Source organism: Macaca thibetana, chromosome 9 (assembly GCF_024542745.1).
Source record: "Macaca thibetana thibetana isolate TM-01 chromosome 9, ASM2454274v1, whole genome shotgun sequence".
In the NCBI taxonomy this organism is placed as follows: domain Eukaryota; kingdom Metazoa; phylum Chordata; class Mammalia; order Primates; family Cercopithecidae; genus Macaca; species Macaca thibetana.
In genome coordinates this window covers 55,685,788-55,710,381 of record NC_065586.1, presented here as the reverse complement: position 1 = coordinate 55,710,381, position 24,594 = coordinate 55,685,788, and the positions used below count along the sequence as shown (strand labels likewise).

At 51.8% G+C, this 24,594-nt stretch overlaps 1 protein-coding gene across 3 annotated transcripts in view; it reads right to left on the bottom strand.

Annotated features, from left to right (window-relative positions):
* Positions 1-1,385: 1,385 nt before the first annotated feature.
* DLG5 (discs large MAGUK scaffold protein 5) overlaps positions 1,386-24,594 on the bottom strand; it is a 135,451-nt gene continuing 112,242 nt past the window's right edge. For 2 of the 3 annotated variants that reach the window (XM_050803327.1, XM_050803328.1), the window contains exons 21-31: positions 22,974-23,136; positions 22,665-22,798; positions 21,821-21,961; positions 20,411-20,594; positions 18,664-18,812; positions 17,633-17,803; positions 16,548-16,744; positions 7,034-7,177; positions 6,646-6,773; positions 5,409-5,518; positions 3,043-4,682 (exon numbers count right to left, since the gene is read on the bottom strand). In XM_050803327.1, coding sequence (XP_050659284.1) covers positions 4,382-4,682; positions 5,409-5,518; positions 6,646-6,773; positions 7,034-7,177; positions 16,548-16,744; positions 17,633-17,803; positions 18,664-18,812; positions 20,411-20,594; positions 21,821-21,961; positions 22,665-22,798; positions 22,974-23,136 — 1,822 coding nt within the window. In that variant the 3' untranslated portion in view covers positions 3,043-4,381. Of the gene's footprint in view, positions 4,683-5,408; positions 5,519-6,645; positions 6,774-7,033; positions 7,178-16,547; positions 16,745-17,632; positions 17,804-18,663; positions 18,813-20,410; positions 20,595-21,820; positions 21,962-22,664; positions 22,799-22,973; positions 23,137-24,594 lie in introns of all 3 variants that reach the window. The other variant, XM_050803329.1, reaches the window with a different exon arrangement.

Genomic DNA, 24,594 nt, shown 5'->3' with positions numbered 1-24,594 from the left:
CCCCTTCTAATTATAAAAGAAAACCAAGGTGGCTGTAGAAAATCTGGAAATTACAGAAAAATCTAAAGAAGAAAATAAAATCACAATGGCAGAAGTGCAACTGTGAAGGTTTGGCATCACATCTGAGCTAGAAACCAGCCCTAAAACCACTAGCCACTGCCCCAACCCCCACACCCCCATCTGCCCAGCCAGTGACTTAAAATTGATGGTGTTAGACCGGGAGCAGTGGCTCACACCTGTAATCCCAGCACTTTGGGAGGCCGAGATGGGCGGATCACCTGAGGTCAGGAGTTCGAGACCAGCCTGACCAACATGGAGAAACCCCGTCTCTACTAAAGATACAAAATTAGCCAGGCGTGGTGGCGCATGCCTGTGATCCCAGCTACTCGGGAGGCTGAGGCAGGAGAATCACTTGAACCCGGGAGGCAGAGGCTGCGGTGAGCCGAGAGCACGCCATTGCACTCCAGCCTGGGCAACAAGAGCAAAACTCCGTCTCAAAAAAAATAAAAAAAAAGATTGATGGCGCTGTTGCCCACTCTGAGGATGGCGCTGGGTGTGGGCTGTCAAGGAGGCACAGGCAGGCCTTGTCCCTACAGACACAAGGGCCCACTCCAACTACCAGAGCCCTGCACAGCTCTGTGACACCCCATACCCATAGGTGAGATCAAGACTGCAGGGCCATGGTGGAACTTTACCCAGCAGGAAATGATGAGGGAGGCATCCACACCAGTCTGCCCCCACCAGCCTGGCCACCAATGCAGTGTGAGTGAGGCTTCTGGAGAACATTCTGCCCCCAAGTCCCTCCAAGAAAAAGGATTGGAGAAGGAGGGCTCTGCTCTGCCCCAGGCCTCAGACCTGGCTTCCTGCAGCTAAAGGCCCAGCCTGCAACATGGAGTTCAGGCCCACGTGGCCTGTTCTGGGAGTCCAGCAATGCTGGGTGATCTCCCAGTGTGATGCTGTCAGGTGCCACAAAGCAGCCCCCATTCAGGTGGGGCCGTTCCCAGCCGGGGGCCCCAGACAGGGCCCTGACTGAGAATGCTGCCCAGAGCACTCAGCTCACTCCCTTTTGCTTTTCCCAAGCCTGCAGAATTGAATGTGAGGGCCAGAGGGCAGGCTCTGGGTCTCACACAGATGGGCAGCCTGGCTACAGTCACCAGCTCATGCCACACTGGACAGATGGGCGGCAGGGAAGGGGAGGAAGAAGTGAGAGAGAGGCTGACGCAGCAGGTAGCAGGGACGTGAATTGTCATGTGAGCCAAAAAGAAACTACACAGCAGCCAACTCCAGCTACGTGCTGCAGAGAAGAGCAGCTGTCTCAAGTTTAGAAATACAGGAAAGCTGACCGACTAGGAAGAGATTAAAAACTCGCATCTTCAAACACAACCTTACAGAAATTGACCTTTATTTGTTGTACTAAAGCCTGTTTAACTTTTGATACAAAGTAACATTTTAGTACAGAAAATCCCAGTCTGTCAGCTCAGTACCTGTGTGTGCACACTGTACCATCTCAGTCCCACTCTGCCTGCAACTTAGAAAACAGCCCCTACCCCCAGAGGGTCTGCGAGTTAATACCTTGAGAATAGTCTACAGTTTTTCATAGTTTGTCTGAGCTAGAAAACTTGTACCTGTAAAACAAAGGACAGCATTGAGGACTGAAACTTGTCTCTTTTTTGAACAACTGTGCAAGAAAATATATCCCTTTTTAAAAAACATCAGTATGGCTAAACTACAATCTAGTGTCTAGAATTACAAAGAATAAAATGAAATCAAAGATTTCTCGCTAGTAAAATGAAATGTTAGGAACAGTATTAAAATATAGGTCCTACCCCAATGACACTTACACAGAGCCCAATACAGTACCTATTATTAACAGGACGCACAGCTTAAGGAGGAACCACATCAAATCTTCAGCCAGACATATCCAGCCTCAGAAGTGCAAAAAAAAAAAAAAGCCCAAACGAAGACACCCACATTGAGTAAGGTGCATGCCGTGAGTGCTGTAACCAAGATTAAAAAGACCTTAGTTTTTCTTTTTAGACTGTTGATAGTGACAATAACCATTATGCTTCCCCTAAAAGCTCTCAATTCAATGTCTGAAACATGAATGTTTTCATATTAAAAGGAACTGATGTACCTGCCACCCTCTAAAAGGTTTAAGAATTACCCTGCAAACATTGCACTGATGAAGGCTGTCACGACTTACAGAGCCTAAGGAGGACCCAATGGCAGGCATCAGCACAGCTGACACCACCTGGACCCCACCGCGGCCCTGCCCACGCAGCTCTCACAGAGCAGACACAGTGCTCAAGTAATAAGCACAGATGGAGGAGAAACGAGAGGCTGTGGAAGGCAGGAGAGAAAGGCCGAGAGACGAGTTTGTAAGAACACCAAAGTCACCTTCCCCAGTGTGGGAGGAAAATGCCAAAGGCACTGGTTCTGCTGCCACAGGCAGTCTGAGCACCTGCAGTTGTGACGTCCTTCCAGGAGAGGTGCCACTGAGGAGCAGGAGCTTTGTCAAAGCTCTGGTCCCACCAACAAGAACCTCCCAAAGCAAAGCAGCCCCCATTGAGGTTCCAAGGTCGTTTTGCTGAAGACGGGAACGAAACCAACACCAAAGCGACAGGGGTTGACAGAGGGGGCAGGGGCTGGGCACCAGCAACATGGAGCCGTTCAAGTAAACATAAACCACCAAATACTTAGAAAAGGTTTGTAAACGAGTGATCCAAAAGGTTCTCTTTGCAGCATCTCTGATCAGCTGGCTAAAGAAAGGTGGGTGCTGAACCCGTCTTTAGTGTTATCTGTTTTGTGTTAAAGAACACGTGTGACAGGGGCAGAGGGTGCGGGCCTGGGCCTGGACCGCACGCAGCTGTGGCCCTCTGTCTACAAAGGAGGTGCTTCTGGGTCCTGGTTCCGGATCCTTCCCCTGCATGTTCATAGACGGACAGACTTCTACTTTGAGTCGCTAGAAAAGAGCTGAGCCTGGCGTCCCCTCAGGCGGCCAGCTGCAGTCATCCACAGCACAGCATTCTCCTAGAGCGGGCAGGCTGGAATCCACAGGACTTTATTTTGTTCTTGATTGACCATTGCCAAGATCTGAGTGCAAATGCTTGACAGGGCTCCTCCCTGGATGACCCCTGCAAAAGAGACCCCCAGACACATGTCATTCAGCTCAGAGTTAAGACCCCAGGTTTGAGGCAAGGCAGTACAGTTTGTACTCCTTCTACTGTGTGGCTGTCTGCTTTGAGCTACTTGGCACTCTGCTCCATCCCCACCTGACTCTCCTTCACCAACAAGAAACTGGGAAAGAAAATTGCCCCTCGTGAATTGATCACTCACATATAAACTGCCCACCCCACTGCAGTAATACCCTGGGTTGGGTTTGCGATGGTTGGGGGAAATCCCAGGGCATCAGAAAGAAGTTTGGAGGACGTGTAGCGGTGGTCTAATCGTTAGCAGGATTCTGCAGGAAACGACCAGTTTAAGGAGCCAGACAGCTCATGGCCAAGAGGAGAGTCACAGCACGATGATGACTCCAACGCGGGCCAGCTCTGTACTATAGGAGTTTGACGCTGGGGTCTATAGACAGCAGGCCAGGGGAACTCCAGTGTGCTCCACAGAACAGCACCTGGACACAAACCAAGCCCCCACTGCAACAAGCCACGCTCAGAAACTGACAGTGAGTGTTTAGAAATGGGACGTTTCTAACGGAGTGCTATGGAAACGGGACGTCGTAATTTTATGTCTGTTGAATCTAACAAGAAAAAAATGGAGCTTACCTTTTCCACGTTTTAGAGTTTTAAAATTTTCATCTCTCTAGGAATTGTCAGTGTATTTGGCTAAATACCAGTCTGTGAGGAATTGGAAATGAAAGTACACATATGCGCACACACACAGGCATGCACACCTGCACATGCACATACCTACACACACACGGGCACCAAGTCCAGGTCCCCGGACTAGATCATAACACTCTCCACAATGCAATTAGAATCCCTGTCCCATCCTCTGTGACTGCAAATGCTAATACCCTGCAAATGACAGACTTTCCTCAAGAGGCTGAATGAAGGCCGGAAGGTGAAATAGAACCACACTTCATTGAGTTTGTTTCACTTTGAAGACCAGAGATGGTAAGGGGGCAGCAATTTTTTTTTTTTTTTGCCAAATCCCACTGCAAAACTGGCCTGCCCTGGAGGGTGCTAGGGACAGATGGGCCCCTAGCCACTGCTGGCACACTGGGGGCTGCTGCAGTCCCTGCCATGCCTGAGGACACTGTGGCTGCACTAAACGGCACCTGTGCTGCGAGACAGACCCACCACTGCACATGTGGAAACGAGTGGGCAAGCCAGGCAGGACCTGAGGCCAAGATCAGTGAGCTTAACATTCAACCCGTGAGAATCCTGACACTGGCCAGGGGCTGCAATCTGAACACCTGACTTGTCAGCAACGTGCTCATGACGGCACTTGGGAGCATGTAGGCAGCACGGGCTTCTCCACAGCTATGAAAACTGTCTTGGGAAGCCTCTGCTTCCTTCCCTGCTGCCTGCTCCCCGCTCCAGGCCCACACACACCTACCTGTGAAGTACCTGCTGTACTCCTGCTCAACCTTCTGCGCCGCCTCAAACTGCTCTTTGGAATGCCTCTGAGTCACCTTGTCCCTCAGGTAGATGGGGTCTCTCTGCTCCCTGTGGGAACAGCCCAACACCAGGCTGAGCACTGAGCCTCCTCCAGGCCCTCTTTCCTTCCTCTGTCCAGGCTAACAGGGGCCCCATCGAGGCAGGGGTAGGCTGTGGGGGGAGGCCCCACGTGCTCCCCACATAAAGTGCAGCAACAGTCTGCAGGCTGTGGGGGAGCTCTGGGCAGAGGGCGGAGGGAGGGCACCCCAGTGCATGCACTTGGAGCAGACGCACCAGCAGCCCCAGCACAAGTCCCAGAAGCTCAGCAGCACAGAAAGCCAAAATGGAGCATGGTCTTGGTGAGCCATTGGCCCAACCAGCACAGGAGCCGAAGCTCAGCGAAGGCAACAGCTCCTGAGTCATGAGCCAGCTCGGGGCTGAGTGGGACTCTGCCCAGGCCACCGGCTCCCCTGCTCCTAAGCAGCACGTAGAGAGGAAAGGGGGCTGGGGCAGGAGGGGAGCTGCGCAGACCAAGCTGGCCATGCCCAAGGAACAGTGGCAGCACCCAAATGGCAGACGGGCGTGGGGAAGGGGCTGCGCTTGGCTGACACCACCTCTGAGTGGGGGACAGGGCCGAGAGGTAAGGGTCATTTTCTACATGTGCTACCTATTTCAAGACCCTCGGCCCATCTCTCATTCCTCAACCCCCCACCCCAACACACCCTGCTCCCCACTTGGGCTCCCAGCCATAGCTGTGACAAGGCCCCGGCGGAGCCCAGGGGGCCAGTCACTTACTTGACATGCTTGGCGCTCTTGTAGTGGATGAAGATGACAATGGGGTAGATGTGCATGTGGTGCAGCCGCTCGATGGCGTGGGGAGCGATGTCCAGGAGGCAGTGTCGGTTCTGGGGGTAGGGGGTGCAGAGTGAGCCCTGGGGGGCAGGGAGGGGCAGCCAGCACCCTCTCCTGCCACCAGCAGGACCCACCTCACCTCACAGAGCTCTACCCACAAACAAGGCAGTAAAGCCACACGGTGCACCGTGGGGAAACCGTACCCAGGAAACTCCCAACAAACCCCACTCGCTGTGATGAAGGCCAAGGATGGCAGCCAGGGCTGGTGGGGCCCGGTGGGGGGTGGCCAGCCCAACTCCAAACTTCCTTTCCCGCCTTTGCCCAGATACAGGGACTTTCTGAAAGCCCTGCCCCACCCTGGCCTCTGAAGCATTATTTTTGCCAGACTGAGCAAATGAAGAGCCAGAGTCTGGTGAGCCTTTATGTGGCTGGGACTGAAGTACGTCTGTCGTCCCAGGCCTCCAGGTGGAGTGCAGGCCCGTGCACTCCCCACCCCCAGATGCTCCTCCAGGGCATTCCCCCCACTAGAGCTCGCCCACTTTCAGCAGTGAGAAGCCAACACCTTCATCTCACAGAGAAGGAAAGCAAAGCCCAGCGAGCAAGCTGAGCAGCCTGGAGAAATGCAGCCCAAGGAGCGGCCATGTCCTCCGACTCTGAGTGTTTGCTCCGCCAGCACTCCCCACAGATGTCCCCGCCCTCATGTTGCCTAGGATGTTCGAAGGCACCAAGAGACATAGCCCTTTTAGGGGCAGGGACCCTGAGGGAAGGTACGTTCCTGTCCCCAGAAGGTGCATGTGAAATTGTTCGGCACATGCATTTGGGGACCCCGTTCTGGAATGCTCTGCAAGAGGCCTTTCTACAGAGCTCAATACTCTCATCAGAGATGAGACTCCCCACCACCCGCCAGAGAGAGAGACAGGCGGCATGCACACAGGGCAACTCCTCCACCCCCGCCAAGGGACGTGCCTGCAGCTCCTCCACCCCCGCCAAGGGATGTGCTTGCAGAAACACACAGCAGCCATGAGGGCAAGCCCAGGCGCAGATGAACTCAGACTAACACAACACGGTGGGCTTAAGGTCTGAGAGCCGCTGGGGCAGAGGATCACGGACCAGGGGCCCAGACCTGTGCACAGGGGGTCTAATACTGGATGCCTAACCCTCAGACTGAAGCCCTGGGTACCTTTTCTGTGATCTCCTTTATTGACGCCACAGTGGTCACATCGAAATGGCCGCTTCTCCGCTTATAGTCGACAAACAGGCAATCTTTGACACCCCGCTCAATGGCCTGCTGGGAGGCCTTCATCACCTCTGCAAAGCACAGACACAGGAATCAGGGAGCCCCAGGCCCTGCTGAGCCCCAGCAGAGGGAGCAGGGGAAGAATACTGCTCAGCAGCTGTCAGTACCCAGTCCTGCCATGCATGAATCTGACCCACGTCAGGGGGCTCTGAAATACTGCGAAATCCGCCCCCCAGTGCTGCCGCCCATTGTGCACAGCTGGGCAGGCAGGCGCACAGGGACATAGAGACAAAGAACCCAGTAGGCATAGAGGGTGCCCCATGCCCCTTACCAAGGGGACATCTGCAGAACTTGCCAGGCGCCTCATTCACCAGCATCTCTTTCACCACGTCCAGCAAAGGCCCCAGAATCAGGACAGGCCTCAGAGCGGCACAGTCCACCTTCTGGACCCGCTGATAGGCCAGGCTCACCGAATCTGAGGGAGAGAGAGCAGCAGCGTCACAGACCCAGCGTGGAGTGGAGGACCTGAGTGGGGCTGGGGTACCCCGCTCCCCGACCTTGCCCACTCTGGTTTGCCTGGGACTCCCCCAGCTTCAGCACTGAAAATCTCATGTCCCAGGTACACCTGGGCATCGTCACCCCTGGAGTCCAGCATGAGCACCCCCCACGCCCTCTGTGAACACCAGAGGCAGCTGGTCTCAACCACTCATCCCAGAGCTTCCTTCGGCTCTGATTTTTCCTCGTGGGTCCACACCTGCTTCCCCTGCCCCATCTCCATTCTCCTCTGCTCTCTGGCAAGGCAACCTCTGGGGTTTGGCAGGAGAGCTCCCACTCCCCAGGAAGGTGTGGTCAGTGTAACCCAGACCTGCCCAGTGACAGAGGTGAGGCCTCCCCCATCTGCACGGCTAGAACGCATGAGTGCTGTGAGCCAGCTCTGGCCATGCAGTTGAGGATAACCCTTAAGAAATAGAAGAGTCACAAGACGGGACCTGGGTCCTGGATGATCCTCAGAACACAACTGCCTCTCCCACATCACCCACAGCTCAGGCTTATAAATGACAGAGAAATAAACTGCCCATCATGCTTAAGCCACTGTTACTTGGTTTCAGTTAAAGCAGTCAAACCAATATCCTAGTTGATACATGCAGTAAACCTCCCCTTGCACCAAATGAATAAAGTCCTTGCAGGGAGAACACGGTCTAAAACCCAGCAAGCATCTTCCTGGCATCTCCCTGGTATAAGTCACCGTGCTGGCATGTCAGAAACATAATAAAGAAGGCTGGGCGCGGTGGCTCAAGCCTGTAATCCCAGCACTTTGGGAGGCCGAGATGGGCGGATCACAAGGTCAGGAGATCGAGACCATCCTGGCTAACACGGTGAAACCCCGTCTCTACTAAAAAATACAAAAAAAAACTAGCCGGGCGTGGTGGCGGGCGCCTGTAGTCCCAGCTACTCCGGAGGCTGAGGCAGGAGAATGGCGTGAACCCGGGAGGCGGAGCTTGCAGTGAGCTGAGATCCGGCCACTGCACTCCAGCCTGGGCGGCAGAGCGAGACTCCGTCTCAAAAAAAAAAAAAAAAAAAAAAAAAAAAGAAACATAATAAAGAATAGAACACAGAGTTCCTGCCATTAAAAAGGGCATGCTTTAACTAGAGTCACAACAGAGCAACACATGAACAGCAAGACAGCACGCAGGAGCTGCCTGGCAATTCCAGGAGTGACAGGCTTCAGTAGACACTGTGGCTGGATGACAGGGTGAAGAGACCACTTGAGCAGGCCCAGGAGGCAAGTGGGATGAGAGTGGTGTCTCCAGAAAGAGCAGGGCAAGAGGGTAAGTATGGAGGTGACAGGGAGGGCAGAGCACAAGATGGCAGCAGGCTTGAGAGGAACGGTCCATGAGAGGCTCGGCCTGGAGGGATCTGTACGCATATGCAGAGCAAGGAGTGACTGCAGAGTAGGCACAGGGACCAGGAGGCAGAGGTCTCAGGAGAACACAAGCACAGTGCCAGCTGCAGCAGCAGGCTCCATGAAGACCAACCTGTGGGCAAACTCAGGGGGAATAAGTCAAGTCTCTCCTCTTCCCTTGCCCTGTCCCCACGTGTGTTTTTAGAAGTGATCTCTGCTGGGAGTGGTGGCTCACGTCGGTAATCCCAGCACTTTGGGAGGCTGAGGCACGTGGATCGCTTGAGGTCAGGAGTTTGAGACCAGCCTGGCCAATATGGCAAGACCCCATCTCTACTAAAAATACAAAAATTAGCTGGGTATGGTGGCGTGCGCCTGTAGTCCCAGCCACTTGGGAGGCTGAAGCACAACAATCACTTGAACCCAGGAGGCGGAGGTTGCAGTGAGCTGAGACTGCACCACTGTACTCCAGCCTGGGCAACAGAGCAAGACTAGAGCTCAATAAAAATAAATAAATAATAAATAAATAATAAAACTGATCATTATCCACATACATCCATACAGTCTTTTACACAGCATTGCCTAACCTGGTGACCAGCAGCTCTGTTGTTTAAAACTGGAGGGTTTGGTGGTCACATTCACCACCTTGGAACCCCATGTGGTTCTGAGTGAAGGTTCCCAGGAGGAGTCAGGGGACAAAGAACTTCCTCCGAGAGGAGTTTACACAAACAAATCCTTTCTGTAACAAATCCGAACCTCATGGATAAGGCCAGCAACTCCTCTCTGATATCCCTTCCCCAACCCCAGTCCCCACCAGGCCACTTGAAGGTAACCACTATTATGAGCTGGAAGTGTACCCTAGTTCTCATAAACTGACTTTTATATGCTAAAGGAAACCTGAAATATACATTGTTTAAGTGTGTCTGTGGATATTTTGTAACTCGCTCCTTGTCTGGGGCTGTGTTTCTGGGAGGCATCCCTGGTGATTCCTGGTGGGCCTCTCTACTCCTTTTGGGCATGCCATGAACACTTCCTCTGCATCGACTTATCCACTTCCTTGCTGATGTACATTATGTCACCGTTCCCTCCATTTACTGGTATAAGAATCATATTCTCAAATTATGGCACAGTCGCTGTAGGGTGGAATTCAATATAGTGCTTAAAAGAATGGTTTGGAAGAATATTACTGATATGGGAGATGCTAACAATATGATAGTGGAATTATCTGGATGAAAATGGCATAATGCAGTGTAATCTCAGTTTTGTTGTATTAAGTAAAAAACTGGAAAGAAATACATTAAAATGTTAATGGTTAAAAAAATCATATTCTCCCTTACTGACTATTAACATTCCACATTGTGGGGTACCAATTTAGGAGATTCCCGTTCCTCCCTGACAATCTTGTTTGTCAGAGGTCCTCACAATTACAGAATCGTAAGACTAGACAGCATCTTATGAGTCACTGACTCCAACTGGAGAAGAAAACCAGGCTATCCAAGGTTACAGCTGATCAGGGCACAGCAAAGGCATGGTCTTGGGGGTTCCAACCTTAGACCATACTGCAATGGCTTTCTTTAAAAGGTGCTGTGGACTGAACTGTGTCCCCTCAACATTTATATGCTGAAGCCCTAAGTCCCAAAGTGACTACATTTGGAGGCGGAGTCTTCAGGAGGTAAGTTAAATGAGGTCAGAAGAGTAGGGCCCTAATCTGATGGAACTGTGGCTTTTTAAGAGGAAGAGACACCAGAGATCAATCTCTCTGTCTCCAACATGTGAGGACACAGCAAGGAGGCAGCCGCGTACAAGGCAGGATGAGAGCCCTCACCAGAACCAACCACACTGGCACCCAGGTCTCGGATTTCCAACCTCAAGAACTGGGAGAAAATGAATTCTTGTGATTTAAGTCACCTAGTCTGTGGTATTGGTTTTTTGGGTTTTTTTGTTTGTTTGTTTTTGAGATATGCTCTTGCTGAAGTGGGTGGCAATCATAGCTCATTGCAGCACTGAACTCCTGGGCTTAGGTCATCCTCCAGCCCCAGCCTCCTAAGCAGCTGGGACTACAGGCACACGCCACCACGCTTGATTAGTTTTTTAAAGTTTTTGTAGAGATGGGAGTCTTGCCATGTTGCCCAGGCTGGTCTCAAACTCCTGGGCTCAAACAATCCTCTCGCCTCAGCCTCCCAAAGTGCTGGGATTACAGGTGTGAGCCATCGTGCCTGGCCTGTGGTATTTGGTTATGGCAGCCCTAGCAGACTAAGATAAAAGGAAAACCAGTCCTCCATATATTCCTGAGACACTCCCGCACAAGCCCCTAAAGGGGCAAGCATAAAGACATGCAGTATCCTCTGGGCGGTGGAGAGTTGAGTCCACTTAGGAGACCATTGTGGGTGGGTGCACAATCAGCAGGGTTATGGGATGTACCAGGGATGCTATGTGGCAGCTGGAAGCAATAAACTAAAGCAGGAATTCAAAACCCACTGTGCATCAGAATTACCTGGGGTAACTTTTAAACTACTACATAGGTATTACTACTCCCAGGTATAATGGAACAGCTTGCATCATCCCTTGGAGAACAACTAGAAAATCTGGGTAAAAAATGAGAAATATCTTTTTGAAGGCATCGTAGAGTGGCAGAGACAAACAGGATTTGAGATGCCAAGATCCTGGAGAGAAGGAAATTGGAGTAGTAGAAGCTGACATTCTGCAGGCCTTTCCCCCTTCAGAGCAACTAGAGACTTCTAAAGTGAGAGTGAGGGGCAGAGAATCCAGGCAGAGGGCCGCTGCTGAGGGCTGAGAACACAGGCAGAGGGCCGCTGCTGAGGGCTGAGAACCCGGGCAGAGGGCCGCTAAGGACTGAGAACCCACAAAAAGTTTCTGAAAATCTCCAAAGCAGGTGAGATCGAAACGGAGTTCAGGGCTGCCACGACCTGATGGGTCATGATTCCAGAGGAAGGGAAGGGCAAAGAACTAAGTCTGATATCAGAGGTTTTCCCTTAAAACTATTTGCCAAATTCTTAAGCTGTGAAAAGCAAGAAGCTAAGCATCTAAGAAAGTCACTGAGACACTGAGCAGAGTAGAGTGTTCCATGGCCTCCCAGTGCTGAAGAGTGAGAAACTGGAAGTCAAGGCTCCCTAGTGAGGAGCGGCACTAAGGAACACCCCAGGCTGGGACCACCGGTGGGCCGCCCCCTAGGGTCAGGGTGAACCACCAGCTGCACAAAAGCTGCAACCCATCCTGAGGTCAGCTGAGCCTGTGGCTGGATCGAGGTGATCTGCGAGCAGCGGCTATCTCCAGAGCAGAGGGCAGACCCTCTCTGGAGGCCAGCAACGTCACTCAGAGCCCCGAAAATCCCCTAAACATAACTTCTGACATCTCAATAAACAATAACCAGGCATATCATGGGGCAGGACCAAGAAAAACAAAGACCACAGAAAGAGACTCAGGGATGACCACACATGACAGTTACCAAACGCGGTCTTTAAAAACATATGACTAAAGTATTTAAGAGGACAGATGACAAGAGGGAAAGTCTCAGCAGAGAATTAAAGCCTGGTAAAAAAGAACCAAGTAGAAACTCTAGAGTGATAAATAAAATACAATTTCTGAAAGTAAGAACATAATGGATGCAACAGAAGAGTGGAATAATAAACATGAAAAAAGGTGACTAAAAAACAACCAGGCTGGCTGAATCATGGAGAGAAAGAAAGAAGTGGAAAATACAGGAGAAAAAGAGCCCAGAAGATAGGACACAGACATGGTATGGTCGAAGACTGAAAACCCCGAGGAGAGGCAAGGTCAGCACAGAAGCAGTATGAAAGAAACTGCAGCCAGGAATCTCCAAAACCGACCACACCACCAAGCTATAGATGTAAAAAGCGCTAAGAACCTTCTGAGCAGGATAAACACAAAGAAAACCACACAGTGGAAGCATGGTATATAAGAAATTAAGAAATTTCTTTCTGAGAAAGAAAGGCAGAGAAAACCCTACCCACCCATGGTGGTGGACGGGTGGTGGCACTGCCTTCGGCACTGAGCCTGCAAGGATGACTTCTCACCTGCAATGAGCATGGCAGGCTGACAAGTGTCCCCCAAAGACTGATTCACGTCCTAAGCCCCAGATCCCATGAGCATTACCTTATGCAACAAAAGAAGCAATGATTCAGTTAAAGGCCTTGGGAGGAGGGGCTTTTCCTGGAGTATCTGGGTAGGTGGGTCCTAAATAAAACCCCATGGGTCCTCTGAGAGGCAGAGGGAGTTGACAGACAGACCCACGTGGAACAGGAGGTGACGTGAAGACGGAGCGGATGAAATTTGAAGGTGACAGTGATGTGGCCACAGCAAAGGCTTGGTGGCAGCCACTAGAAGCTGGCAGGGGCAAGGAACAGGCTCTCTCCTCAAGCCCCGAGGGAGCGAAGGCTGGCCAACAATTTGACTGACCCAGTGGTCCTGAGTGTGGACTTCTGGCCTCCGGAACTGGGAGGATAAACCTGTGTGTTTGAAGCCACACACAGTCTGTGGTAACTGGGTACAGCAGCCACGGGAAACTACTACACAAAGAGAGCCATGGACCAGGAATGGTATCTTTAAAGCACCCAAGTAAAACATCCACCAATCTAAAATTCTATATCCAGTGAAAATCTCCAAAAACGATATTAAAATGGACATTTTCAGACACAAACACTGACAGGATGTGTCACCAACAAACCTGCATTATAAGAAAAACATTTCTGCGAGTTGTTTAGCAGAAAGAAAACAAAGTAAGAAAGAAGCACAAAACTGCAGGAAGGAATGAGGAGCAATGGAAATGTAAAAGGCAAAAACTGATGAATAACTGATGTGCAAATGGATAGACTGAGTCGGAGTTAAAGTAGCTGTAGAATTAAAATGAGAAAAGTATGGCCGGGCACAGTGCCTTGTGCCTGTAATCCCAGCACTTTGGGAGGCTGAGGTGGGCGGCTCACTGAGGTCAGGAGTTTCAAGACCAGCCTGGCCAACATGGTGAAACCCCATCTTTACTAAAAATACAAAAATTAACCACATGTGGTGACAGGTGCCTGTAATCCCAGCCACTTGGCAGGCTGAGGCAGGAAAATTGCTTGAGCCTGGGAGGCGGAGGTTGCAGTGAGCCGAGATCTCACCACTGCACTCCAGCCTGGGTGACAGAGTGAGATTCTGCCTCAAAAACTAAAATAATAATAAAATAAAATGAGAATAGTATCAAAGCTAGAAAAGAGACAAATGGAGTTAGTGGTTTCCTGTTTTACAATTATCAGGGAAGTAGTCAAAGCAATGATTTCTCCTAGCAGTAAGTCAAAGGTGCACGCTGTGACATCTAGTTTAACCCCCAAAAGAATAAAATAGAAACAACACTAGTAGATGTGAAAGGATAATAGTAGATGGTATAGGGGCAGAATAAAACAAACACATGATTAATTTTTAAAAAGCAAGAAGGAAGGGACAAACATAGATGAGGTAGAATGAATAGAAAACAAATAGTAAGATGGCAAATGTCTACTTTATGTAATAGGGTAAATACTCCTGATGAAACAATCAAGACTGTCACAAGGGTGTTCAGATTGTGGAAATTCCTCACGCTGCTCACTTTTCTGTAAATGAATGTGTGCATTGCTGTATGTATGTTACACTTGGATAAAGTTTTTAAAAAGACACATTGCCACAGTGGATTTAAAAAGTCCCACATGCTGCTTACAAGGGATATTTAAATATAAAGTGACAGAAAAATTTGAAGTAAAAGAAAAAGATAAACTGTGCCAAAGATAACCAAAAGAAAACTGGTAATGTCAATAAAAATGTCACATAAAATAGACTTTCAGCAAGAAACACTCCTGGAGATCAAGAAGGGCATTTTATAATGATAAAAAGGTCAATTTACCAGGAAGGTATAACAATGCAAAAGGTGTATGTACCTCATGACAACTTCAAGATATGTACTGAAAAAGACCTGAAGAGCTAAAAGGAAGAATAGACAAAGGGCTATTTTTCAAAGACGCTAACACCACTGGACAAATGCCAAATATACCGGAAATGGCACCTGCAGAGAAAGGAGCAGAGGGCACAAGAGTGGAGACCAAAGAGAGTGAAGGAAAACCAAAAAGCAAAATAAGAGAGAAACCTTGCCTTGAATAACAGGTTGGCAATTTTTATTTATTTATTTATTTATTTATTTATTTTATTTTATTTTTTTGAGACAGGGTCTCACTCTGTTGCCGGGGCTAGAGTGCAGTAGCATGATCACAGCTCACTGCAGCTTTGACCCCCCAGGCTGAAGCAATCTTCCTGCCTCAGCCTCTTCAGTAGCTGGAACTACAGGCATGAGCCACCACACCAGGCTAATTTTTGTATTTTTTTAGTAGAGATAGGGTTTCACCATGTTGGCTAGGCTGGTCTTGAACTCCCTGCCTCAAGTGATCCACCCACCTCAGCCTCCCAAAGTGCTGGGATTACAGGTGTGTGCCACCATGCCTGGCCTAAACTTTTTCTATAAGGGGCAAGATAGTAAATACTTTAGGCTTTGAAGGCAAAACGGCAAAATTAAGCAACTGTTAGCAGCAAAGGGCTAACAGATTTTTTACATCTTACATTTTAAAAAGTGTAAAAACCCATGTTTAGCTCACAGACCATCTAAAAATAGGCAGTGGTCCAGACTCAGTCCATGGCCAATAGTTTGCCAACCCTTGTCCCAGCTGATAGTGACAGGGGGCCATGAACTACAGTGTGATCCACTCAACTCCCTAGGCCTAAGGTCTTCATTGTGAAAAGGGAAAGGAGGGAGGGAGGCAGCCAGCTGCCCTACACTCTGCTGCTCACTGCCACCCCCATACCTGATTGCCAGGGAGGGTATGTTCTAGGACAGTAGACACACACCAGGGCCCTGGGTGCCATGTTCCTAAGGACCTCTTGCTTTAAAGGACAAATGCATCCTTTCCACAAGGACTGTTTACTAGGGGATGTCTGACATCTCCTATTACTCAACTCCAGCCCAGGATTAGCATCTTGCCCCAGAAGTATCATATAAGAGTTGTTAATGAACAGAGGACTGAGGCCAGAAATGCAGACGTTCTGCAGAAACCGATGGCTCTTGGTCACTACCAAGCAGCCTGTAATAACCTAAAAACAAATGGCAAGCAAGGCACTCAGCAGAGATTGCTTTCTGCCTACCCAATAGCCATCCCTCCATTCTTCCTTAGTAACTGAACCTCGTACTGAGGCCAGCAATACACCCAGCTGAAACATGCCTTTTCTTCTTGTTTTAATTATTATTTTTTGAGACAGGATCTTGCTCTGTCACCCAGGCTGGAGTACAATGGAACGATCTTGGCTCACTGCAACCTCCGCCTCCTGGGTTCAGGCGATTTTCCTGCCTCAGTCTCCCAAGTAGCTGGGATTACAGGCGCATGCCACCACACCTGGCTAATTTTTGTATTTTTAGTAGAGACAGGGTTTCACCACGTTGGCCAGGCTGGTCTCGAACTCCCGACTTCAGGTGATCCACCCACCTCGGCCTCCTGAAGTGCTGGGATTAAAGGTGTGAGCTACTGTGCCTGGCCAAAACATGCCTTTTTGACCTCTCTTGCACATGCGAGTGGACAATGAGATGTAAGTCGAAGTCACAGGTTAGGGCTTCCAGACAGCTGCTGAAAGAGGCACGCTCAGCTGAGGCACACTTCTGCCTTACCCCTTCCTTCCTCCCGCTGCCTGAAACAGGGATGTGCTGGTTGCACTGACAGGCAGTGACCGGGAGGATAGAAGCCACACCCCATAGATGTGGCTCTGAAGATGGCAGCACCCCCAACCAAGCCGGACACACACCTTCAGACTTGTGCACAATGCAAAGTAAGCCTCTCTAAGTCCCAGTTGTGGAGCTCCTGGATCCACAGCAAACCCCATCTGGAGAGCCCACTGGAAAATGAGCTCGGCCACTTGCCTTCAAAGAGTGGAATGGAGTCATTGGAAAAGGCATCCAAGGAGAGTAGGTCTTTCCCATCCTTGGATCCGCTGCGTTTGTGCTTGTGTTTCCTCCGAAAAAAGGACCGGCGTGCAGCCGCCGACAGTGTCTTTGTGGCGCTATTATCATCTTTGACTTCAGACATGCTGAGCCTCCTGGAGAATTCTTGGTCCATCCTGTGGCACAGGGGACAATGCTGGGCAGGGCCATCGAGACCCTGCTGCCTTACCCTACCCGACCTTCCTGGTGAGAAAAGCAAGGGTGGGCCAGGCACCAGGCTCCCCCTACACTCCTTGGCAGGTCTCAAGGCTACATCTCCTCCCACGCCCCTGGGACCCCTCGGTACATCCTGTGGGGCGACACGAACACCAGCACCAGGGCAAGCTCTCAGAGCAGGTGATTTTTTCTACTACAGCATATTCAGCTCAGTGTCAAAAAGAACTGCTAGCACAGCCTTCACTTGGCGACGAGTTACACTTCCTGCCATAGAAGGGAAATGATGCAGGGATGCAGGCTGCCTCGAAAACATGCTCAGTGACGAGCCAGACAAAAGGCTACACTATGCAATCCCATCCACACAGGAGTCCAGACAGGGAAACCCGGGGGTATCAGAAGTGAAGTAGTGGCTGCCTAGGGCTGAGGGCTGGGTGGGAGGACAGTAGGATAAGCGGCTGACAGCTAATGGGTCTGGGGTTTGTTTGAGGTGATGGAAATGCTCTAAAATTAACTGTGGTGGCGGCTGCACACACCTATGAATATGCTGAAAACCACTGAATGGTACACTGTGAGGGAGCAGCAAGACGTAAGTATCTACATAAATCCATTTTTCTAAAACAAGTAACGCCTCCTGACCCACCACTGTGCTCCATGCAGCACTGACTCACACTAGGAGCAGCTTTTTAGACCAGCACTTTTGTCAAAACGTAGAGAGCAGAAGCTAGGATGAGAAGCAGAATCCCTCCTCCGGCAGCCCTGGCCCCAGCCCCCTCCCATGGGACAGCTCCACGGCTGATGGCCCTCAGCGACCCCTGCCCCACCCGGCCCCAGACCCAGAGAACACTTACACATATTTGCTGGGAATCTGCCCACGCTGGATCTTCTGGGCATTCTCGTCCAGCTGCCAAGCCATCCAGGACCCAAACGTGCCCTGGGGCAAGGTGTCATCCACGTAGAGAATGTCATCCTTCTTAAAGCTCAGCTCATGCTCCACATCTGCCAGCCGGTCGTACAGGGCCCTGGACCACAGCACAGAGGGAACATGATCAGGCGGCTCTGGCCACCGAGGACAAACAAGGTGCCTTCTGTGGCCAGGCCCCTAAGGCTGATATTCTGCTTTGAGCTATCTCCAAACTTGATCAGGAACCGCCGAGGTGGTGATTCTCAAAGTGGGGAGCCCTGTGTTTTCCATAAAGGGACAAAGACTGCCTTTGCTCCCCTAACACTGAGGGCACATCCCCATCAGAAAGAACTCGCCAAGATCTGAGGCCATAACTTCCCTTTCCAGGTGGTCTTTCCCAGTTACCTCCCTCCTCGAAGCCCAGGCCCCTGGTTCCCACAGACTGGAATCTCCCTAGGATGGAAACATGTCATCTCCTACCCTAGAGACAGGGAGTTGTACCGCATCAGCGTTCTCATGCTTTCTGTGATCTCGGATCTTAGGAAATGAGAAGAAAGCTCTGAGCTCCTCCTAGAAAGCCTGCTGCCATCCCTAAATGCCCACAGCATTTCATACAGTAGTAAGGGCACTGAAGATGCCTAGAAGTCCACACACACTGCAGAGGGATCTGCAAACCTGGCTTGGGGGACACCAGAAAAAAAGGAGCACAGCACACAGGAAAATGGGGCTTGACTGCCTCCAAATTCTCCAGGCCTTAAGCCCTAAAGCAGCCCACCTGTTTCTTTAAGCCCTAAAGGTTGTTCTAAGTCACAATCATCTCACCATAAATAAGTGTGCAGATTTGAGTGTCAAGGAATGATGATCATGGCCCCAGCCTTGTGGGGCAAGAAACAGATAGCCATTTACCAGGAAGAGAATCTCCAATGAAAGCCTGTCCTCTGTCCCCAAATCTCCCACTGATTCCCCAGCCACTGGTACCTGATGTAGAAGCTGTCGCCAGGCAGGCCCTTGGCCTTCGTGAACTCCTCGGGGCGGTACTGCACCTTCAGGCGGACGCCATCCCTGGGCTTCAGCATTTCCACGTAGACCTCCTCCACTGTCTTATTCCGCATGTCCAGGCTGCCATACTGCCAGGGATGGGGGTGGATGTGTCAGAAGGCAGAAGCCAGGGGACAGCATGGGCATTCGAGAGGGGCCAGTGCTGACCATATGGCAGAAATTCCACATCCCTCCTTAACTGAGACTCTGCCTGCCTCCCCTCTGCAGAAAGGGCTGAGTCTTCACGGTCTCCCCAGCCTCCAGCTCCCGTGCATGCTCTCTGGACATCAGGTCCTCTGCCAAGTGGCTGCTCTGCCCTTGACAGCTTATCCAGGAAAAACCCTGTTCTGGTGACCAGCAAGTCTGGGCTTTTCAGAATAGGGCCCTTCCTCTTGCTGATGCTACCTGTGCTTTTATTTATTTTTTGAAACAGGGTCTCCCCTCTGTCACACAGACTGAGTGCAGTAGTGCAATCACAGCTCACTGTAGCCCAGACCTCCTAAGCTCAAGTGATCCTCCCACCTCAGCCTCCAGAGTAGCTGGGACTACAGGCACACTCCACCATGCCTGGCTAAATTTTGTTTTGTTTTTTGTAAAGATAGGGTCTCACTATGTTGCCCAGGCTGGTCTTGAACTCCTGGGCTCAAGCAATTCTCCCACCTTGGCCTCCTAAAGTTCTGGGATTACAGGTGTGAGCCACCAAGCCCAGCCCAACTTGTGCCTTTATATTCTCACAAACCATCTCCCCCATGAGGCAGGAGACCACAGAGAAAAACCATCCTCTCTCATCAGAACAGTCCTGCAGCTACACCACCTGAGGGCAAGCACCTCCTGGTGCCCAGGGCCTGAGCCAAGGCTCTGCCCTCAGGTTCCCTCGATGGCCTACCTGGCTTCACAGGGACCTGCTCAAAGGGGCTTGGCAGAATTCTGGGTTTACAGGGATTAAAAATCAACCCTGGCCAGGCACAGTGGCTCACGCCTGTAATCCCTGTACTTTGGGAGGCCAAGGCAGGTGGATCACCTGAGGTCAGGAGTTTGAGACCAGCCTGTCCAATGTGATAAAACCCCGTCTCTACTAAAAATACAAAACAAAATTAGCTGGGCGTGTTGGCGCGCACCTGTAATCTCAGCTACTCAGGTGGCTGAGGCAGGAGAATCGCTTGAACCTGGGAGGCAGAAGTTGCAGTGAACCAAGATTGTGCCACTGTACTCCAGTGTGGGCAACAAGAGCAAAACTCCGTCTCAAAAAAAAAAAATCAACCCTGAGGCTGGGCACGGTAGCTCATGCCTGTCATCATAGCACTTTGGAAGGCCAAGGCGGGCAGATCACTTGAGGTCAGGAGTTTGAGACCAGCCTGGGCAACATGGTGAAATCTGGTCTCTACTAAAAATATAAAAATTAGCTTGGTATTGTGGCACACGCCTGTAGTCCCAGCTACTCGGAAGGCTGAGGCAGAAGAACCGCTTGAACCTGGGAAGTGAAGGTTGCAGTGAGCCGAGATTGTGCCAGTGCAATCCAGTCTGAGCAACAGAGCAAGACTCTGCCTCAACAACAACAGAAGTCAGCCCTGACTGGCTCACCAGATGAGAGGCTGTACTCCTCTGTCTTTGGTGCCACCTGAGATGGCAGCAAGCCACCTGGGGCAGGTAGATGGAGGCCTGGCCTACTCAGCAGCTCAGAACTCACCTCCAGGATGAGGTCCCCTGGCACGAGGCCGTCAGGACCCTTGGCAGGACTGTCATCCTCCACCTCAGCCACAAACACCCCATGCAGGTTCCCACCACACAAGTGCACCCCAAGCTCCAGCTGGGACTTTTTGATGAAGACAACGCGTGGCTCCAGGGTCTTCTTGTTGGTATCTCCCGCGATCCTTTCAGGAAACAAAACAAAGTTCCTCAACTGTGCACAAGGAGGGAGGAGGCACAAAAAGACAAAGCAGTGGCCAGGGTCTTAATCGCTTTCTGCCTGCTTCCTGGGTTCTCAGAACCACAGGGAGCTGAGAGGTGGCCGCCAGTTCTACTGGCTCGGCGTTCAGGGCAGGATGCTGAGGTGCACTGGAGATGAAGGCAAGACCCCAGGTCCAAAGTCAGTTGAATGGGGAGTCAAAACCCAGGCTCCAGGCCCGGCTATCAATCTCATGCCTTAGAGATCAGGATGGCCTCTCTCCCATGGGGATCACACCCATTTTCCTTAGTTCTTCCTAAGGAAAGGTAAAGTTGGCCTCACTGTCCAGAGCACAGCAATGCATTCAGCAAATGTCTACCAAGCAACTTCTACAGACCAAGGAACTGCTAACTCGTGAAGAGGAACCCCTTGCCATCAAGGCACTTACAATCAAGGGAGGGAAGCTGAAAGTAAGCTGCTGAACACATGGAGGGAGAGAGATGGGACAGCGATGGAAACAGATAAAGAGGGCTTCAGGGGAGATGCCAGCCTGGGAGGAAAACCTTGCAGCAGGTAAGTTCCCAGTGACAAACTCTGGTATAGAGAATGCAGAGCTGGCCTCATTCTGTGAGATGCTGCCCAGGGCTTAGTGAAGGCCTCTCAGTGCTGGAGACACAGCTCTTCCTCCTCCTGAACTCTGCTGCTCCCTTGGCCTGGACTTGCCCACCCCTGGCTCTTGCCTGTCCTGAACATTTTAATCCAGCTGCCACCTCCCCTGCCACACTCCAGTGATCTTCCTGCGTGGCGGCCAGCAGTTCTGACTGTGCTGCACACTGTGCCCAGCACTGGTCTGCCACCTCGTTGAGGGAAGCACTGCTGTGGGTGGCCAGAGCCCAGGGCCTGGCGGGGTGACGACTGTGGGAATGTGTCCAAAGACAGACTCAGAAAGCGAGTGAATGAGAAAAGGAGAAGAGAAAGAGAAGATGCAGGGGAAAGAACAAGTCAATTAGAAAACAGGAGAAAAAGAGAAAGGAAAAGAGAGCAGGGAGGGAAAAAAGGAATGCTGTGCTCCCAGCCCAATTCCTGAAGACCTGGTGTGTGGCCTGCAGCATATGAGGCCAGCTGCCCAGTGCCCACGCCACTTGGAGAATGTGCTCAGCCCCACCCAGCCGAAGTGGACACAGGGAAGGCTCACAGCACACATCTGCTGACCTGGAGCTGCTCTGCTTGGCTGGGGGGGTGCTAGGCCCCTCGTCCTGCTCCATCAGTGGGTCAACGACAGAGGGATGCTCCGGGGTGGTGGTGCCGCTGCCCTGGAGAGTGGAGTGGGTACCGGCAGGGTCCAGGTGTGAGCTGGAGACAGAGGACAGGAGGGATAAGGAGCAGTATAAAGATACCCAGAGCCACCCCCGCTCCTGTGGCAACTAGGTCTGAGCTATAAATGGGGACCGGGTCACAGAGCCCTGCACCCTGTGCCCTGAGCAGAACAGACACATTAGAAGCCTGGACCCATGACATCCACCCCAAAGCATCCACCTGTCCTCTCCCCTCCACCTGTCCTCAGCTCAGGGGCCCCCTCCAAAGGCATCTGGCCTCGGGGAGCTGTGCGCGTCCTGTCCCTTTTCCTCTGCCTGTGCATCCCATCTCTCCTGCTGAGCTTGTGACGCAGCACTGCCGGGCGTGCCTCCCCTTCTTTTCTGCCCTTCCACCCACAACTCAGGGGCAGATACAGACAGGTGTACAGCATCTGCTCCTGGACAGGGAGCCAAACACTTTGAGTGAGAATCCACCCCCTGGGCCACAGCTCCTGGCTACCACAGGCCGCTGCTGTTCAGGGGGACCACAGCCATCTGTTTTCACACCCCATTTCAGGAGAAGACAGCCTCTCTCTATATGCCCCTTTTCCAAAATCCAGGGCTGGTCAATTCTCTCTTTAGCAGCAGTAGGATCCTCAGAACTTGCAGCTGTCACCCTGAGTCCCCCTGCAATGAGTGGAGTGCTGCCACACCCACCTCTCCACCCCCAGCCCAGACGGCCCGGGGAGGCCCGCGCTCACCTGGACCGAGAGTGGCTGCTGAGCTGGTGCACGTGGGGGTTGTACTGGGCCAGGATGGTGATGGTATCACACTGCTGCCCGATGATGAGCCGCGCCTGCTGCTCCGTGGCGCTCCGCAGGTTTATGCCATTGAACTGGGGAAACATCAGGAGGGGCTCAGTGATGGAGTCGGGGCTCAGTGATGGAGTCGGGGCTGTGGACAGGGAGGAGGCCCTAGGGACTTGGGAGCACTGCGGTTCCCTAGGAGGAGGAGGGGGGAAGAAGGGCAGGTTTCCATGGGCGCCATGCAGGAGGGCAGCTCCCTCTCACCTCCAGTAACTGATCCCCGTACTCCAGGCCAGCCTGGTGAGCGATGCTCCCCACGGTCACCTTGGAGACATAGATGCCACCCTTCTCTCCACTCACAATGGAGATGCCCAGTGGCTCTGAGCCCTTCTGCACCTTCACGTGGCGTGGCTCCTCCACATAAGGCCTAAGGAAAAGTCAAAAGTTTCGGGGACTCAGGGTCAAACAAAAGGGTTGGGGAGAGCCTGAGTTCTCCAATCAGGCAGTGCAGAAAGGGCCCCAAGCCTGGATGCTCCCATTGTGACACAGCTACATGGGGACACGGTGGGCCTACCCCTGTGTGACAAAGGACCACATTCCCACAGCCTCACGCAACACGAGCCAGCACACCCAGACACGCAACCACCCAGGCCAAAGACACAGAGAACGATCTGTGTGAACTATCAACACTGATACACGCAGATTTTCATTATGGGAGAGAAGCTGCCCCACAATATGCAATTACAAACTCCGGGGGGCTCGAGATGCCCTCCGAGGAAAAGAGATGGCTCTTGGGATGACATTCCATCCTGAGGGGGCAACAGAAAATAATCCATTTTTATGTTTACTGGCTACACAGAGTGATGCAAACTGGTCATGGAAATTAAGCCGCTGCAGACCCAAGCCTTTGTAAAGGGAGGAGGCAGCTAGGAGCAAGGTTGCAGTCATGCACTTGCTGCCCTGGGGCTGTCCAGTGTACCCAAGGGCACTGGGGCAGGGGCTCGGTGGGGAGCCTCTGGGCAAGCCAACCGCATGGTGGAAGGCCTGGGCCTGGTGGCCACGGGCAGCCTCAGAAGAGATTTGTGGTGGCAGAGACATCTGGAAGGTGACAAAGGTTAGAAAGAAGGGACGCTCAGAGGAGAAAGACAATCAGAGACACCTGGAACATAACGGAAAAGACAGTCGAGTGATGCGGAGCCTCCCGTCGGGACTTCATGCCGCCCAGGGCCTCATTCCTCCAGGGTGTGGACACCTGAGCTTTTCCTCACAGGATAAAACCATATAGCCAAAGGCTGAGGGGGCCAGTCCAGGTCCCCTCTACAGCACATGGTCGGGATAGATTCCAGCAGGGAGGCACCTAAACCACCCCACCCCAGCCACCTGGAGGCAGAGCAGCTTCCCGATTGGCACTCTCAGCCTGCGGCCCTGTGGCCCAGCCCTCTTGGGAAGAGGAGATTAAAATTATTCTTGAGTTGTCCCTGCTTTATCCCACCCTCCAAAGTGTTCCCACTTCCCAAACTTGCCCACTCTAGAAGTCCTCCCTTGACCCTCCAGCTCAGACAGATCCACCCCAGCCTACACCCACAGTCCCTTTCGATGCAACACGGATTAGAGCCCCGTGCTGTGGACAGCTGCAGAGCCCTCAGCACACAGCCACCCCCAGATCACCCTCCTGCTCCAGCCTTAGATGATGAAACAGAGACCCAGAGCAGAAAGAGGTCCACCTCCATACAACAGGTGTTATCACAATAAAGGAGCAAGCGACTAAGTCACAGCAATAGCCACACGACAGAATGATGATCTGAAGCAGGTTCTCAGGTTCCAGCGACATGCAAAGATGTAAGGGACACACCCACGGGGTGGGGAGGCCCGATCGGCATCATTT